The sequence below is a fragment of the Schistocerca cancellata genome, chromosome 7 (assembly GCF_023864275.1).
Source record: "Schistocerca cancellata isolate TAMUIC-IGC-003103 chromosome 7, iqSchCanc2.1, whole genome shotgun sequence".
NCBI classification, from domain to species: domain Eukaryota; kingdom Metazoa; phylum Arthropoda; class Insecta; order Orthoptera; family Acrididae; genus Schistocerca; species Schistocerca cancellata.
In genome coordinates, this window is record NC_064632.1 from 210,169,855 (window position 1) to 210,187,841 (window position 17,987).

At 39.0% G+C, this 17,987-nt stretch overlaps 1 protein-coding gene across 1 annotated transcript in view; it reads left to right on the forward strand.

Annotated features, from left to right (window-relative positions):
* Positions 1-17,987, forward strand: part of LOC126092438 (DNA-dependent metalloprotease SPRTN-like) — an 87,032-nt gene that overhangs the window by 49,277 nt on the left and 19,768 nt on the right. Inside the window, exon 5 of the mRNA XM_049908038.1 lies at positions 5,212-5,569. Coding sequence (XP_049763995.1) covers positions 5,212-5,569 — 358 coding nt within the window. The remainder of the gene's footprint in view (positions 1-5,211; positions 5,570-17,987) is intronic.

Genomic DNA, 17,987 nt, shown 5'->3' on the forward strand with positions numbered 1-17,987 from the left:
ATTAAGGAACAAGAGTGGCAAGATGTTTATAGCGCTGATACAGTAGACGATAAATACAATGCTTTTCTCAAGACTTTTCTCGTGCTCTTTGAAAGTTGCTTTCCATTAGAACGTTCAAAACGGTACTAGCACAAACAGGCAGCTTGGGTGGCTGACTAGAGGGATAAGAATATCTTGTTGAACAAAGTGGCAATTATATCAAAACGTTAGAAACAGTCAAAATCTAAATGCAGCAGCCCATTACAAACAGTATTGTAAGGTGCTTAAAAATGTTATTAGGAAGGCAAAAAGTATGTGGTATGCAGATAGAATAGCTAAGTCTCAGGATAAAATTAAAACCATATGGTCAGTCATAAAGGAAGTGGCTGGTCTGCAGAGACAGGTCGAGGATATAGAATCAGTGCATAGTGGGAATGTCCTTGTTACTGATAAGTCGCATATATGAACAGTATTTAATAATCACTTTCTGAATATAGCAGATGAACTAAATAGAAACCCTAGTCCCAACAGGGAATCATATAGCGCTCTTAGAAAAAAGTGTTCAGAGACTGTTACCTGAAATGCTCCTCCATGATACTGACAATAGGGAGATTGAGTTAGTAATTAAATCACTAAAGACCAAGAACTCTCATGGATATGACGGGGTATCTAGCAGAATACTGAAGTATTGTTCTGTGTATGTAACTTTTCCTTTAGGAGTGGTCGGCTTCCTGACCGATTAAAGTACTCGGTAGTGAAGCCACTTTATAAAAAGGGAGACATTGATAATGTTGACAATTTTAGACCTATTTCTATGCCATCAGTGTTTGCTAAAGTTATCGAGAAGGTTGTGTATACAAGGTTACTGGAGCATTTAAATTCACATAATTTGCTGTCAAATGTTCAGTTTGGTTTTAGAAATGGTTTAACAACTGAAAATGCTATATTCTCTTTTCTCTGTGAGGTTTTGGACAGATTAAATAAAAGGTTGCGAACGCTAGGTGTTTTCTTTGATTTAACGAAAGCTTTTGACTGTGTTGACCACAAAATATTACTGCAGAAGTTGGACCATTATGGAGTAAGGGGAGTAGCTTACAATTGGTTCGCCTCTTACTTTAAGAACAGAAAGCAGAAGGTAATTCTCCGCAATATTGAGAGTGGTAGTGATGTTCAGTCCCAATGGGGCACTGTTAAGTGGGGCGTTCCCCAAGGGTCGGTGCTGGGGCCACTGCTGTTTCTTATTTATATAAAAATGATATGCCTTCTAGTATTACAGGTGATTCAAAAATATTTCTGTTTGCTGATGACACCAGCTTGATAGTGAAGGATCTTGTGTGTAATATTGAAACAGTATCAAATAATGTAGTTCATGAAATAAGTTCGTGGCTTGTGGAAAATAATTTGATGCTAAATCACAGTAAGACTCAGTTTTCACAGTTTCTGACTCACAATTCAACAAGAACCGATATTTTGATCAGACAGAATGGGCACATTATAAGTGAGACGGAACAGTTCAAGTTCCTAGGCGTTCGGATAGATAGTAAGCCGTTGTGCAGAGCCCACGTCCAGGATCTTGTTCAGAAACTAAATGCTGCTTTATTTACCATTAGAACAGTATCTGAAATAAGTGACACTTCAACACGAAAAGTAGTCTACTTCGCATATTTTTATACGCTTATGTCATATGGTATTATGTTTTCGGGTAATTCTTCTGATTCAAAAAGGGTATTTTTGGTTCAAAAACGTGCTATATGTGGTGTAAGTTTGAGAACCTCTTGTCGACCCCTATTCAATAGTCTGGGAATTCTGACATTGCCCTCGCAGTATATATTTTCTTTAATGTTGTTTGTTGTTAGCAATATTAGCCTATTCCCAAGAGTTAGCAGCTTTCACTCAGTTAATACTAGGCAGAAATCCAATCTGCATGTGGAATGCACTTCCTTGACTCTTGTGCAGAAAGGAGTGCAGTATTCTGCTGCATCCATTTTCAATAAGCTACCACGAGAACTCAAAAGTCTTATCAGTAGCCCAAACTCTTTTAAGTCTAAACTGAAGAGTTTCCTCATGGCTCACTCCTATTCTGTCGAGGAGCTCCTGGAAGAGCTAAAAAATTTAGCAAATTCCAGTGTTACATTGTTGATTTTCTTTATTTAAACTTACGACTTGTCACCTGAATATGTTTTTTTTATATTTCATTTTATCTGTTTCTAATATCATGTTATAATTTCATGTATTGACTCATTCCATGACCATGGAGACTTCTCCTTAATTTGGTCCCATGGAACAATAAATAAATAATTAACGTGACTTCTTCCACATTTATTGTCACTCGTGACAATATGATGAGCAGTATCAGCACTCGCATAAAATGTTGTTCACAGGCAATCACTTTCAGCAACCTACTAATCAGTATGACAGTGGCAAATTATGTAGAGTACACTTTCGCTTACAAATCTTACCACTGAATGTCAAAGTTGACTTTAATTTATACAGTTATTGAGCATGACATACTTTCTGATCTCTTATAGAAATGAAAAGATGTGACTGAAGTGGCATTTACTCACAGATAGTCAAAATAGTTCGGAAAATGTAATACTAGTTACTAGATGATGTTGACTGATAGTGGATTTTCACTGAGATGTAGCTTATGTACTGGTCAGGCACAGACTGCAGATTGTTGGTTGGGTTGTGCTATTTAAAAACTTGCATACAAATACATTTGGATTTTGGGAACTACATATTTGTTTGTAGAGCTGCTAGGTTATAATTTACTTATTTGGATAAGTTATGTATTTCAGCAAAGCCTTGTTGAACAAAATATATAGTTGGGTAATAAAATGCAAAATGTTACAGAACAATTGCGGGTGTGTGCTGGAAATTAGCAATAATAAATACAGTTGCCATATTTGAAATTGTGATAAATTATGCAAATTCTTAATTAGTGACTTCTTTGATTAAAGATGGGTGACATTTGGTCCAGAAAAAGTATGGCAATAAAAGTATAGTGTCAAATTTGGCTATTAAATGGGTATAATGGACCAAAAGGAAACAGTAGTTTTTGCTGTATCTGGACTTGAGTGCTGATTATTTTTTTAAGTTAAATTGAAGATGTACACAATAAAATGGACTAACCCACAGTATTTAGAAATGGAGAGAAAGGGGTTTTGTAAATAATGCTGGAAAATACATATCAAATTATTTTATTCTCTCTCTCTCTCTCTCTCTCTCTCTCTCTCTCTCTCTCTCTCTGTAACCTAACCTAACCTAACCTAACCAGAACCCATACAGAATGGACCAGTTAATGTTTCTGATCTGCCATGTCCTTTATATTGCAATGTAACATGAAAAATAATAATTGAAAGGAAGAACAGCATTACGTAAAGATTTGTTTTGTACATTATCAAATATACACAATCACAAATTACCATTAACTGTAGTTAAAAAAATTTTTCCTATCGTTGTTAAAATTATATACCAGGCTTAATGTAGTCTAAATGTATTTATTCTGAAAAAACACACACACACACACTCTCACACACACACACACACACACACACACACTCACACACTCTCTCTCTCTCTCTCTCTCTCTCTCTCTCTCTCTCACACACACACACACACAAACATTATTGACAATAATTGGTGATATCAATGTGTCATCATTGATGTTCTCAGATAATGTTTCTGGGTTAAGGTTCCTATAATGTGCATGTTGAACTGGTGGAATGTAATTTAGTAATTGCTGTAAATTCTTTAGCTTGACAGGTTTTATAAGTCTTGGACCATCATATTTGAGAGGAAATTTCACATTAGTAATGAAAGGTGAAACACAAGCAATTCTCTGTGTTATATTACATCCTCTGTGATATTTACGGTTTAGACCAGTGTCAGTTTTGATAGTTCCTGTACCCAGCAACAGATGCCAGCCAGCACTTATCTCCAAATCTTTACATTTGAGGGTTAACCTGTTTTTCTGTGTATGTCTTCAAATAATTTCAGTAAAATTAAAACGTGTTACTGCAAAGTCTGGGTTCTTGTATTTTTAATGGTTTGTGTCAATAGTGCCATAGTTATTGATCAGCCTACTTGAAATTTGTAATTACTTTTCATTAATGTGGTTTCTAGGAAAACTGAATATGTTCCTGTAATCAGCACCTAACAAATTATTTTCTGTATAATAAATTTGCATGGAATATAGTCTAATACTATTATGGACAGATGGGGCATATACTACATACACACAACGTAGCTAACTAAATTTAGATGAAAATTAATAAATTATATATATAGGAATGCAATAAGAGCAAATGGAAATATACCAACTTGCTCTGTTTCCCATTCTCAACATGAAATTAGATTTACTGAAAAATAGCTACATGATACTGAAATGTTATTAGTTGGTGGAAGAGTTGGTACTTTAAGCAGGTTGATGATGAACATCATTACATAAATCTGACTTCATTCTCAGGACAAAAATGTTAATTTCAATATACTGTTCCATCTCATTAGCGATAATTTTATATAAATGAATTGTATTAATAATTTTTGATATGTTTCTTGTATTACTAATTTTTTACTTGTTTCTTGTAGTGTAATCTGATGAGTGACAAGTGAAAGTTATGATCTCAATAAATCACTAGCCAGTATATTTTAGGTCAAATGCTGTAATAAGATTTCCCATAAATGCTAATATTTAATTCCAGTCGCTTTATGTAAAAAGTTGGTATCATCAATAATATCCACCTTTATGAGAGTTTTTGTCAGCTTTGAATGCTACTTTGTGAAGTCTTTGATGATCAGTATATTACAGCAGATGATTTTCATGAGACTTCCTGTCATTGTCATTGTTGGGGATTTACTTCTCTATTGGTGGCACGTAGTTGAAGAGTTTGTCAAAGCATTCCAACAGGTTCTAATTATTCTGTGGTATTGTTTGCTAACTAAATCTCCATATTGTCAGTCTCTCTTTTTCTTAGCATTTATCCCTTTGTATGGTGTCTGCTGTTTTCATGGTCTGGATAATTATTTCATTTCCATACGCACATTAATTAGATACTATGTTTAAGTCCAAACATCATGTTTGTAGAAGAGTTGTCTTAAAATACCTTTGTTATGTGTTTTTGAGGGAGTGTATTGTTATGCTGGGTTTAATATTCCAGATTCATTTTATCTTAATAATTTAAATTTGTTATATGTTTTGGCAGTTGTGTTTAGTTTAAATCTCAATTTCAGCATGAAATGATACACGCCTACCTCTTTGTGACAAACAATGATCGGGACCGAGATGGGCATGGACCTGAATTCCACAAGCACATGTATCGCATCAACAAAGAAGCAGGCACCAAAATATCTGTATACCATAACTTTCATGATGAAGTGAAGCTTTATCAGCAACACTGGTGGCGGTGCAATGGCCCATGCCAGAAGTGGCCACCTTATTTTGGTATGGTAAAACGAGCAATGAATCGACCTCCTGGACCCACTGACTTTTGGTGGGCAAATCATCAGGCTAAATGTGGTGGTACCTACATCAAAGTCCGTGAGCCAGAAGGTTTCTCCAAAAAGAAAACAGGTCATGCACCAGTAAAAGGTGAGTGACCTGCCATTAACAGCTGTTAGCTGAGAATTGACAGTGAATTAATGCTGAAGGTTGAAATTGTGGTGTTTCAGCAACAGTTGGGATTACATAGTATTCATATATCATTCATTTGGATTTTTTAGGATTTTATTTTACTAATTTATAATGTTTCACTCCTCTATTTATGGTTAAGTTTTTGTTCAGTCAAGTGATACAGTTTATAAATTTGCTACAAACCACATAAATAACATTTTTTAAATGTAAGCAAACTATATATTTCTCAGTCTATTCTCCATGCAATGTAATGCACCTTTTTGAGCAAATTTCCTTCTTTAAAATTATTCATAAAAGATATTTACAGTCTGTGCATTTGATATAAATTAATTTTCATTCAGCAGTTTTTGGGCACCAAATGTGAGGAATATGCTTCGTGTGTAACAATTTTGAAACCTTCAGCTATCACAGTCACCTTCACATGAGTGGGTTCATTGTTCTGATGCAAGAATTGACTTCATTTGCTTCTATTTCAGTGCACTAAGTGAACATCCCAGTTACAAGCATCAAGAGCCCTCAGTATTCTTACCTTTTCCAAATAACAAAACATGGTGACAGCTGACAACTCCCAAAAATCTGTCATCATTGATGTAATACAACTTATTGTCTTATTTCACGTACATGAACCTTCTGTTTTGATCACTGACTTTCTATTTGTGTAAGATTGACTGTCAAAAATAATGCCCAGTGATCATAAGCCCATGTCGTAATTATTTTGGAGTGAAGGAAACATCACTGAAAGTGGAAGCATTAGGTCTTCAGCAGGGTGACATAAAACAATTAAATGTCACTAGTTTTCAGACGAATCCTTTCTTGAGATTGAGTTCAGATACCTGTGTGCATGCACACAGCTCCATTGTGCTATCTGAATACACTGTAGTCTTAGCAGGTAGATTGAGGTGAGGGGCTGTTACAAGTTGGTTAGTTGAGGGGAAAAAAGAGGTGGTGTGTGGGAAGGAAATATGAGGGAAGGTTGCTGGTGGCTTGGAGAGAAGCAGAAAGTGTACAAGATAGGAATGCGGGAGGGAGACGCTGCAGGTGCATTGACACCTGGGTAGACACCGGAGCCAGTGGGCCCTCTGAAACAGTCCCCAATGTGTGGGTTTGCAGCTGGTCGAAATGACAGGGCTTCCTCTTGTGAGGAATGCAAATGAAGCATAGGGGCGGCCCTGGTGACACTTGATGATGGCAGAAATCCAATTCATCGTGAACCCAGACAGATGCACGTGGCCAGAACTGTCACAGAGCCAGCAAGGCTGACAAATGCATCAACAGGTGCAGCAGGTGAAGGTGGATTGGTAGTTAGCATCATTGTAACAGCTCTGTTGGGCTCTTGTCTCCCATCGGAGTGGAATGGTGTGAACTCACAAAATGGTCTAAAGCAGCTCTAGGGGGCCTCCAGATAAATACTTCTGCATCTGAGTCTTAAACGTCCTAACCATGCTTTCAGCCTTGCCATTAGGTTGAGGATGAAATGACAGAGCTGAGAGGTGAATGCCAGTTGCCTGACAGAAAAATGAAAATTCTCGAGAAACAAACAAGGGACAGTTATCAGTAACAATGGTTTATGAAAGTCCCTGAATAGCAAAAATCTTAGATAGGGCCAAAATAGTGGTCGCCATTGATGTGGACACACGACACGCCACGAAGGGCAACTTGAAATATGCATCAACTACCATGAGCCAGTACTGATCATGGAATGACCCAGAAACATTGACATGTAGGTGATCCCATGGGCACTTCAGCATCAGCCAGGGCAGAAAAAATGCCCACAGGGTCGCGTGTTACTCCACACAGTGAGTGCAAGTGGCAGTAAGCAACATAATGTTCCTGTTTATGCCGACAGGTCAAAGCTTTGGTGTGAAAGGTACCCCAGTCACGGACATACAGAAGCTGCAGTGCATTATGGCGTAAGGAAGTGGGAATCGTACCCCATAGACAGATTCCTCCGTAGGTGATGAAAGGACCCAGTCAAACACAGAAAGGCAGTGCTGGAGGAAGAAATAACTACACAAGGGATCCAAGGTGCAGCCTGAGGGTTTTTCTGGCGACATGGGGTGCACAAAAGAAAGAACCTGACTAAGTACAGGATCTGCGACATTGGCCGATGCTATCATGGTGCTAGCAATGGGAAAATGATTGACCACGTTCTGGTTCTCAGGGTATAAGTGAAACAAAGCAACTCATCTTGATTGAAAATGGATAAGGCATTGGCATCGGCCAGCATGGGCATGTTGTGCCGTCGGCTGCTAATGGATCTGATAATAATGGGAGAGGAAGAGAGCCCACTGCTAAAAACCGTGCACTACCTTGTCCGGCATGGAAACTGAAGGGTGAAAAAGAGCAGCAGACAGCTTATGATCTGTGATTAAATGTAACTTTGAACCACACAAGAAGATGTGAAATTTTGTGAGAGGAACACAATCACTAAAGCCTCCTTTTCAATCTGAGAATACCATTGCATGGGCTGTTCAGACCCGTCCACATATTTGTGCACCTAAACCATGCCAAGACCATGCTGAGAGGCATCTGTAGCCAACACAAGACTCTGAAAAGTAAGCAGACACGGGACAGATTGATGCTTAGATTAAGCAAAGTGAACGCTTGGCCACAAATGGGGTGACCAGAAAAAAGGCACATTTTTGTGCAAAAGTATGTGCAGGTGCTTAGCAACAGTGGATGTGTCCAGTAAAAGATTATTGTAGTATGCAATGTTACAAAAAACATCCACAGTTGCATCAGCATGGTGACATAACGGCTTGACCACTGAGTGAGAAACCTCAAAACTTAGGTACCCAATTGACAGCTGAAAAAACTGAGATTTGGCAAGATTGCAGTTAAAGCCACAGACTGCAAAACAGAAAATGACTGGAAATTGCAAAAGAGGTGTTTGGAAGAACGGGAAACGACAGTATCATCAAGGTAATTGATGCAGCGGGGCACAGAGGCTGTCATCTGACCTTGGAAAAAAAAAAAAAAAAAAAAAAAAATACCACACTGAAAAATTGCCGGTACACTAGCAATGGCAAAAGCAAGCATTGATATTGGTATAGCCTGAAAGGATTATTGGCAACAAGAAGGTGCCTTGTGACCTCATCCAAGGGGAGCTAGATGTACACTTCCAAAACATCAATCTTGGAAGTCTTCGGTTGCCTGATAATTTTTGAGAAACTCATCAGAGTGGACAAAGGATATGTACCTATCACAGACAGCACTTTAATTGTGACACTGAAGTCAACCATTGGATTGTTAATAATATCCAGTGGTGTAGCCCATTTGCAACAAGGAATAGGCTGAATGACATAGAGCGATGTCAAACAGTAATTCGGCCTTGACAGTCGCGCAATGTGACAGACGCCTACCACACAAAAAAAAAAGGCGTGGGTGGGCTCTTTCATGGTAATGAGGGTCTGAAACCTGGTAACACAACCGAGCCCTGGGAAACATAGTGATGAAAACTTGGAGCAGAGCGTCTCCAGTTGCTGATATGGAAATTTACATCATTGGCAATGGAGATGCTGAAAGTGTTAAATGTGTCTAAACGAAACAAGTCTGCGGCATGGGAATGATCCACAGCAAGGAAGTTGAGAGGACAAACAACAGATTTGTAAGATACAGGAGCATAAAATTGACCTAGGATTGGTATCTATTGTTTATTGTAGCTAACCAAGTTCTTGCACCCGTTGTATAGGGATAGAATCTTTGATTAGTAATCAGAACATCCTTGATCCTGGTTTCAAAATCTGCCACCACTTAAATTTTGATTAATAATTATTATCAGCAGCCAAAGACTTCCAGCATAAGAAGTCACCCTCATTCTGCCAACCGCCTTGTCAAAGAGGGTGGAGGAGTTACAGACATTCAGGGCACTCTCTTGTCCTTGGGGTGGGAAATGGCCACCAAAGGCGGAAGGATCAGCAGTGATAAACAGCATGAGGATGCAGAAGTCAATGGAAACTACAGAATTAAAGACACATAATGTGTACCCACAGGATATGCGACATGTAATTGAAAGTCAAAGGATGATCTCCCATTGTCAAAAGATTCCAGAATAGTCCCCCATTCAGAGCTCTGGGAGGGGACTGCCAAGGGGGAAGTGACAATGAGAAAAAGACTGAATTACCAACAAAAGGATAATGTTCTATGAGTCAGGGCATAAAATGTCAGAAGTTTGAATGTGGCAGGGAAGCTAGAAAATCTCAAAAGGGAAGAGGAAAGGCACAATCTAGATATAGTAGGTGTCAGTGAAGTGAAATGGAAAGAAGACAAGGATTTCTGGTCAGATGAGTATAGCGTAATATCAACAGCAGCAGAAAATGCTATAACGGGAGTAAGATTTGTTATCAATAGGAAGGTAGGGCAGAGAGTGTGTTACTATGAACAGTTCAGTGATAGGGTTGTTCTTACCTGAACTGACAGCAAAACAGCACTGTCAACGATAGTTGCAGGCTTAAGATGAAGAGGTAGAGAAAGTATATGAGGGTATAGAAAGGATAATGCAGTACATAAAGGGAGATGAAAATCTAATATTCATGGGTAACTGGAATGCAGTTGTAGGGAAAGGAGGAAAAGAAATAGGTTACAGAAGAATATGGGCTTGAGACAAAGAATGAGAGAGGAGAAAGACTAATTGTGTTCTGTAATAAATTTAAGCTAGTAATAGTGAATACTCTGTTCAAGAATGACAAGAGGAGGAGGTGTACTTGGAAAAGCTGGGTGAAACGGGATGATATCAGTTAGATTACATCATGTTCAGACAGAGATTTCAAAATCAGATACTGGATTGTAAGGCGTACACAGGAGCAGGATAGATGCAGATCACAATGTGGTATTGGTGAAGAGTAGGCTGAAGTTTAAGGGATTAGTCAAGAAGAATCAGTACACAAAGAAGTGGGATACAGAAATGCTAAGGAATGACGAGACATGCTTCAAGTTATCTAGGGCTGTAGACACAGCAATAAGGAGCGGCTCAGTAGGCAATATAGCTAATGAGGAATGGGCATCTCTAAAAAGGACAATCACAGAAGTTGGAAATAAAAACGTAGGTACAAAGAAGATAACTGCAAAGAAACTGTGGGTAACAGAATAAATACTCCAGTTGATCGATGAAAGAAGGAAGTACAGAAATGATCAGTGAAATTTAAGAAAACAGAAATGCAAGTTGTTGAGGAATGAAATTAATAGGAAGTGCAGGGAAGCAAAGATGAAACAGGTGCATGAAAAATGTGGAGAAATCAAAAAAGAAATGATTGTCAGAAGGACTGACTCAGCATATAGGAAAGTCAAAACAACCTTCTGTGAAATTAAAAGCTAGGTTGGTAACATTAAGAGCTCAATGGGAATTCTACTGTTAAATGCAGAGGAGAGAGAGGATAGGTGGAAAGAGTAGATTGAAGGCATCTATGAGGGGGAATATTTGTCTGATCTGAAAGCCAGGAATGAAAGGAAGCCCTACACAAGTTTACATCACCCATGTGAAAAACCTGGAAATATTGGTGTAATCATGTCTCATAGGAGTCCCAGTCATGATCCGATTCATTATATGCCAGAAAGGGCAATGGTTGCACTGATGGAAAAGTAACCTGCCATGAACATGCAGATGCTACTTGATTGAGAGTGGTGGTGAGAGCCTGCTGTTGTTTCATGAAAGCTTGCTGCTGGGCAATGATATGTTGGAGTATTTCTTCCATTCAGATGTTTGTCGGGTGACTTAGCACAGACACTAACACATGGAGAAAACATAATCTCATTCGTTGCCAAGTTTGTTATAGCAAGAACAAACATGATTTGGGGCACATAGTACTTTATAGAGCCAATTTAAGGTACAATGAAATACAGGTTGCGTGTAGCACCGAACACATTGAATGGACAAAAGTAACATGGTTTACAGAATATGCTGAGCACTCATTTGTGAAAGCTTAAATGTGTAATGTGCTGCGAATACATAGAAAGATAGATCCCTTATCATTTAGCTACAAAATAGCAGGTCAGCAACTGGAAGCAGTTAATTCCATAAATTATCTGGGAGTATGCATTAGGAGCGATATAAAATGGAATGATCGTATAAAGTTGAAGGAAATGCAATCCGAAAACAAAGGAAGTAGGTTACAGTACGCTTGTTCGCCCACTGCTTGAATACTGCTCAGCAGTGTGGGATCCGTACCAGATAGGGTTGATAGAAGGGATAGAGAAGATCCAACGGGGAACAGCGTGCTTCGTAACAGGATCATTTAGTAATCGCGAAAGCGTTATGGAGATGATAGATGAACTCCAGTGGAAGACTCTGCAGGAGAGACTCAGTAGCTCGGTACGGGCTTTTGTTAAAGTTTCGAGAACATACCTTCACTGAAGAGTCAAGCAGTATATTGCTCCCTCCTACGTATATCTCGCGAAGAGACCATGAGGATAAAATGAGAGAGATCGAGCTAAAATCAGAGAGATTAGAGCCCACACAGAAGCATACCGACAATCCTTCTGTCCACGAACAATACGAGACTGGAATAGAAGGGAGAACCGATAGAGGTACTCAGGGTACCCTCCGCCACACACCATCAGGTGGCTTGCGGAGTATGGATGTAGATGTAGATGTAGATACAATTTCTTTGGTGTGTCACTGGAGTGCGCCAGAGGACCGACCCAGGTGGCCACTATAAGCGGGCCTGTGAACTGTATGGAGATGCAATCTCTGAAATTGCACACAACATGAATGAAGGTACATCACTGCTGTTCCTTATTATTTTAGCTTTTCTTCGGTTTACTCTCAATCCATATTCTCTACTCATGAGATTGTTTCTTCTGTTCAACAGATGTGTAATTCTTATTCACATTTACTGAAGATAGCATTGTCATCAGCAAATATTATCATTGATATTCTTTCACTCTGAATTTTAATCCCACTTTTTAATGTTTCTTTTATTTCTGTTATCGCTTCTTCATTGTATTGACTGAACAATAGGTGTGAAAAACTATGTCCCTGTCTCTTTCTTTTTGTTCAGAGGATTTATTCTTGGCCTTCCATTCTTAATGTTTCTGTTGAATTAGAATAAACAGTTGGATTACACACATTAATATTTATTGAAAGTAAACAACATACACTATTACAGCAGAGGAACTAATTATTCTTCTTTTAACACAACAACAACTTATTGACTCTTTATATATATATATATAAAAACAAAGATGATGTGACTTACCAAATGAAAGTGCTGGCAGGTCGACAGACACACAAACGAACACAAACATACACACAAAATTCAAGCTTTCGCAACAAACTGTTGCCTCATCAGGAAAGAGGGAAGGAGAGGGAAAGGCGAAAGGATGTGGGTTTTAAGGGAGAGGGTAAGGAGTCATTCCAGTCCCGGGAGCGGAAAGAAAACAAAGATGATGTGACTTACCAAATGAAAGTGCTGGCAGGTCGACAGACACACAAACGCAAAATTCAAGCTTTCGCAACAAACTGTTGCCTCATCAGGAAAGAGGGAAGGAGAGGGAAAGACGAAAGGATGTGGGTTTTAAGGGAGAGGGTAAGGAGTCATTCCAGTCCCGGGAGCGGAAAGACTTACCTTAGGGGGAAAAAAAAGGACGGGTATACACTCGCGCGCACACACACACATATCCATCCACACATATACAGACACAAGCAGACATATTTAAAGACATTCAACAACATCTTTGCCTCTGCACTTCCGCCTCGACTGGCATCTCTGCCCAGACTCTTTGCCTTACGAAAGTGCTGGCATGTTGATAGACACACAAAATTCAAGCTTTCGCAACCAAGGTTGCTTCTTCAGGAAAGAGGGAAGGAGAGGGAAAGACGAAAGGATGTGGGTTTTAAGGGAGAGGGCAAGGAGTCATTCCAATCCCGGGAGCGGAAAGACTTACCTCAGGGGGAAAAAAAGGACAGGTATACACTCGTGCGCGCACACACAGACACATATCCATCCGCACATATACAGACACAAGCAGACATTTGCCTTCACAAATCATGTGGCAAACTCCAAAAAATAAGACTGCCACTTTCCATTCATCTGGAAATTAACATAGATGGGTGATAGCTAGATTTCCATCTTCAGTTTTATCATCATTGTTCACTACGAGGGTTGTTTTTTAAGTAAGGGCCGTTCGCACGTATAGTCCCGTAGTTCGCGAGGATGCCGCAACAAGCCACCGCGCCACTTGCCGGCATCCTTCCCATTCACACTGATGCCAGTTGCAGCTCTGTAACTGACATGTACACATCGCTGTGCTACTTTATAATGTTTACGATTATTGAATCGCCCGCCGCGTGTGAGATACGGTCAGTGATACTTTTTTGACCGCGAGAAGCCTATCAGCTGCAGAAATTCATCGTCAGTTAACAGAAGTTTATGGCTTGAATGCAATGAGTGAAGGTAAAGTGCGTCTATGGGTTAGAGAGTTTAAAAATGGCCGTCAAAACGTCCATGACGAAGAACGCTTAGGCCGGACCTCTGTGATCACTGATGATTTGGTGGCTGCAGTCGAAACAAGGATTCGTGAGGACAGAAGATTCACAATTTCCACTCTTTCTTTGGAATTTCCACAAGTTTCAAGATCAGTTTTGTACAAAATTGTGTCTGAAAACCTAAACTTTAAGAAACTGTGTTCTCAGTGGGTACCCAGACTCCTCACAGAGGACCACAAAGGGAAGAGATTTGCCACTTCATTGGACTTTTTGATTCGTTACGAGAAAGAAGGGGATGGCATGTTGAGTCAAATTCTGAAAGCAAGTGACAATCGATGGAATGTCGACACACAACCTCACCCTTCAAGGTCAAAGCCAAACAGATGCTGTCAAAGCGCAAGATTATGGCAACTGTGTTCTGGGACCGGCGCGGTGTTTTGCTAGTGGACTTTATGCCACGAGGAACGACAATCAACTGAGTTGCCTACTGTGCAACTCTAAAGAAGCTCCGCAGAGCAATTCAAAACAAAAGGTGCGGCATGCTGACAAAAGGAGTTTTGCTCCTGCATGATAACGCTAGGCCTCACACCTCTCAAAAGACTCGGGATTTGATTGATTCTTTTGGCTGGGAAGTTTTGGACCATGCACCATACAGCCCCGACCTTGCTCCTAGCGATTTTCATCTTTTCCGGTACCTGAAACACCATCTTGGTGGGCAGCGCTTCAATGACGACGATGAAGTGAAAGCGGCCATGAACTCTTGGCTGTCGGAGCAGGCGGCCAAATTCTTTGAAGAGGGAATTAAAAACTTAGTTGTACGGTATGACAATGCTTAAATAAACAGGGCAACTATGTAGAAAAATAGGCAAAAGTGTGTAGAATCAGAAAATAAAAGTATTTGTATCTTTTTTAAAAAAATAAAAACGGCCCTTACTTAAAAAACAACCCTTGCTGGATCTCCTACAGTTTTCTTCGTTAGTCATTGATTATTTTCTATGGATTCACAAATATAATTTTCATCTCAGCTGTACAATACAAAATTTGCTGTTCTCTGTGGCAAATTATTTTTGAAGTTCTTCCCATACTGTTTTGAATTTGCCAAATTTTGTATATGCATTTGCTGCTAACTGCTGCTGGGAAGTGCAAATTTTGCTAGTGCTTTACCTTGAATATACATGTCAAAACAATGTCCGTTAACTCACTTTCATTTGGTATGACCAAGAAGTGTAACTCAACTGAGTTTCTCATTGCTGTGTCTATTCTCCATCATCTATATTATTTTCCACAAATTGTCTTACTGTTGTTAAAAGAACACATTTTCTTTCACACAAAATTAATGAGCACAGCTTGCCATAATTAACTCTTTCCAAATGTGTCTCACAAAAAATACTCCCTCAATATCGTCAAATGTTTTGTGTTTGCCATACGTAAGAGTTTTAGATTGACTTACTGACTCTAATTCAAGTTTTCTTTTTATTTACACTTCCTGGGCCCATAACCATTGTCAGAGTAGAATAAACATTCATATTAAACACTTCAATGTTTATTGAAGGAGAAACAATATACATCATTAAATCTACTACTCTTTTCTTCAGAATACAAGGCCTTCCTGACTCATCAGCGTCTTTTCAAACAGCAGCAATGCCAAATCTAATCCAGCCACAAAAAGGATAAAGTAGCTGTTGTTCACTTGCTTAACTTTAACTCCAAACAGGTCCCTTTTGGTTCTTATACATATTGTATTGTATCCATCTTTCCATGTGGCTTACTCCTATTATTCTCAGAATTTTGATCAACTACCACTTTACATTGTCGAATGCTTTTTTGAGTATTCTATGAAGCTATCATGATTTTTTTTTTATATCTTGTTTCCTAAATCAAATACAGTGTCAGAACTGCCTCTCTCTTTCTTTACATTTCATAAAGCCAAATTGAGTGTAATCTAGTAGACTGTCAGTATTATTTTTCTTTCATGTATATATTATTGTTGTCAACAAATTTGATACATGTGGTGATGTGCTGAATGTGCAATAACTTTCATAATTATCTGCTGATTGTATCTTTGGGATTGTGTGGATGATGATGTTCCAAAAGTCTGATAGTATATCGGCGGTCTCGTAAATCATACACACTAACTTGAATAGTCACTTGCTTGCCACTTCCCCCAGTGATTCAGAAATTCCAAAGAAATTTTATCTCTCTGTTCTGCTGTATTTGATCAAAAGTCTCCCAAAGCTCTATTGAACTCTTGTCTCTAATGCTGGTTCCTTGTGTTTTCCATATCGCCGCCTGTTCCTTCCTAATCACATTGTCAGTCAGTTCCTTCCCTTTGTGTTGACCTTCAGTGTTCTCATCCCACTTATCTGTTCTTTCCTGTGAACTTATCGGTAGAGTTTCTGTTGGCCTCTTAATGTTGATGCCCTTACTTTGCCCGCATCTCGTGGTCGTGCGGTAGCGTTCTCGCTTCCCACACCCGGGTTCCCGGGTTCGATTCCTGGCGGGGTCAGGGATTTTCTCTGCCTCGTGATGGCTGGGTGTTGTGTGCTGTCCTTAGGTTAGTTAGGTTTAAGTAGTTCTAAGTTCTAGGGGACTTATGATCACAGCAGTTGAGTCCCATAGTGCTCAGAGCCATTTGAACCATTTTTTGCCCTTACTTAAAATTTCACAGAAGGTTGTTTTGACTTTTGTGTATGCTTAATCAGCCCTTCCAATGACCATTACTTTTTCATTTTCTTCACATTTTTCATGTGACCATTTCATCTTGGTTTCCTTCCAGTTCCTATTTATTTCATTCCTAAGTGACTTGCATTTCTATATTTTGTGTTTGTCCAGTTTCTGTACGTTCCGTTTACCCTCTTCAACTGAACTGCCTACTGTGGTATTCATTATAACAGTATTGATAGCCTCAGAGAACATAAAACACATCTCATTATTCCTCAGTACTTCAGTATCTTATTTATTTGCTCATTTGTTCTTCTAAATGAGCCTTTTAAGCTTCAGGCTACTCATTACTGAATTGTCATATATCTATCTGCCCTAGTGCGTACTTGACAATCCAATGTCTTATTTTGAAGTCTCTGTCTGTGATGTAATCCTGCTGCAATCTTCCCCATCTCCAGGCCTTTTGTAAGTATACCACCTCCTTTTGTGATTTTTGAACAGTGTATTCACTATTACTAAATTATTGCAGAACTCAGTTAGTCTTCCTCGTCTCTGTCCTATTACCAATTCATTTGTAACTCATTTTTCTATCACTTTGCCTACTTCGGTATTCCAGTCCCCAATGATATTAGATTATTTATTTTTACATATTGAATTACCCATTAAATATCCTCATATACTTTATGTATTTTCTCATCTTCCACTCGTAATATAAGATGTATACTTGAAATATCGTCATTGGTGTGAGTTTTCTATCAGTTCTCCCGAGAACAACCCTAGCACTGAATTATTCACAGTAACTTACACTATGCTGTATTTTCCAACTCAAAAAGAATCATACTCTTGTTATGCCATATTGTGCTGCTTTTGGTATTACCTCATACTCACCTGATCAGAAATTCTTACCTTTTTTTCCATTTGACTTCACTTATTCCCTCAATATCTAGACTGAGCCTTTGCATTTCCCTTTCCAAAATTTCTATCTTCCCTACCACATTCAAAATTCTGACGTTACACTCTCCAATTTGTAAAGTGTTAACCTTTTGCTGGTTATTAGCTGTTTCATGCATTGGTTTCGATTGCCTTCTGCATCCTCATGTCATCGGTCATTGCTGATTCATCAGCCTTTTAAGGGTAGTTTCCTAACTCAAGGGCAAGAGGTTCACCTGGAGCTCTGCCCTCTTTGACAAGGCCATTGGCAGAACATGGGTGACATCTTCCTGGGAATCTTCTGCCACTATTGTGGATGATTTTTATTTGGAATTTAAGAAGTGGCTGAGTTTTAACATGGGA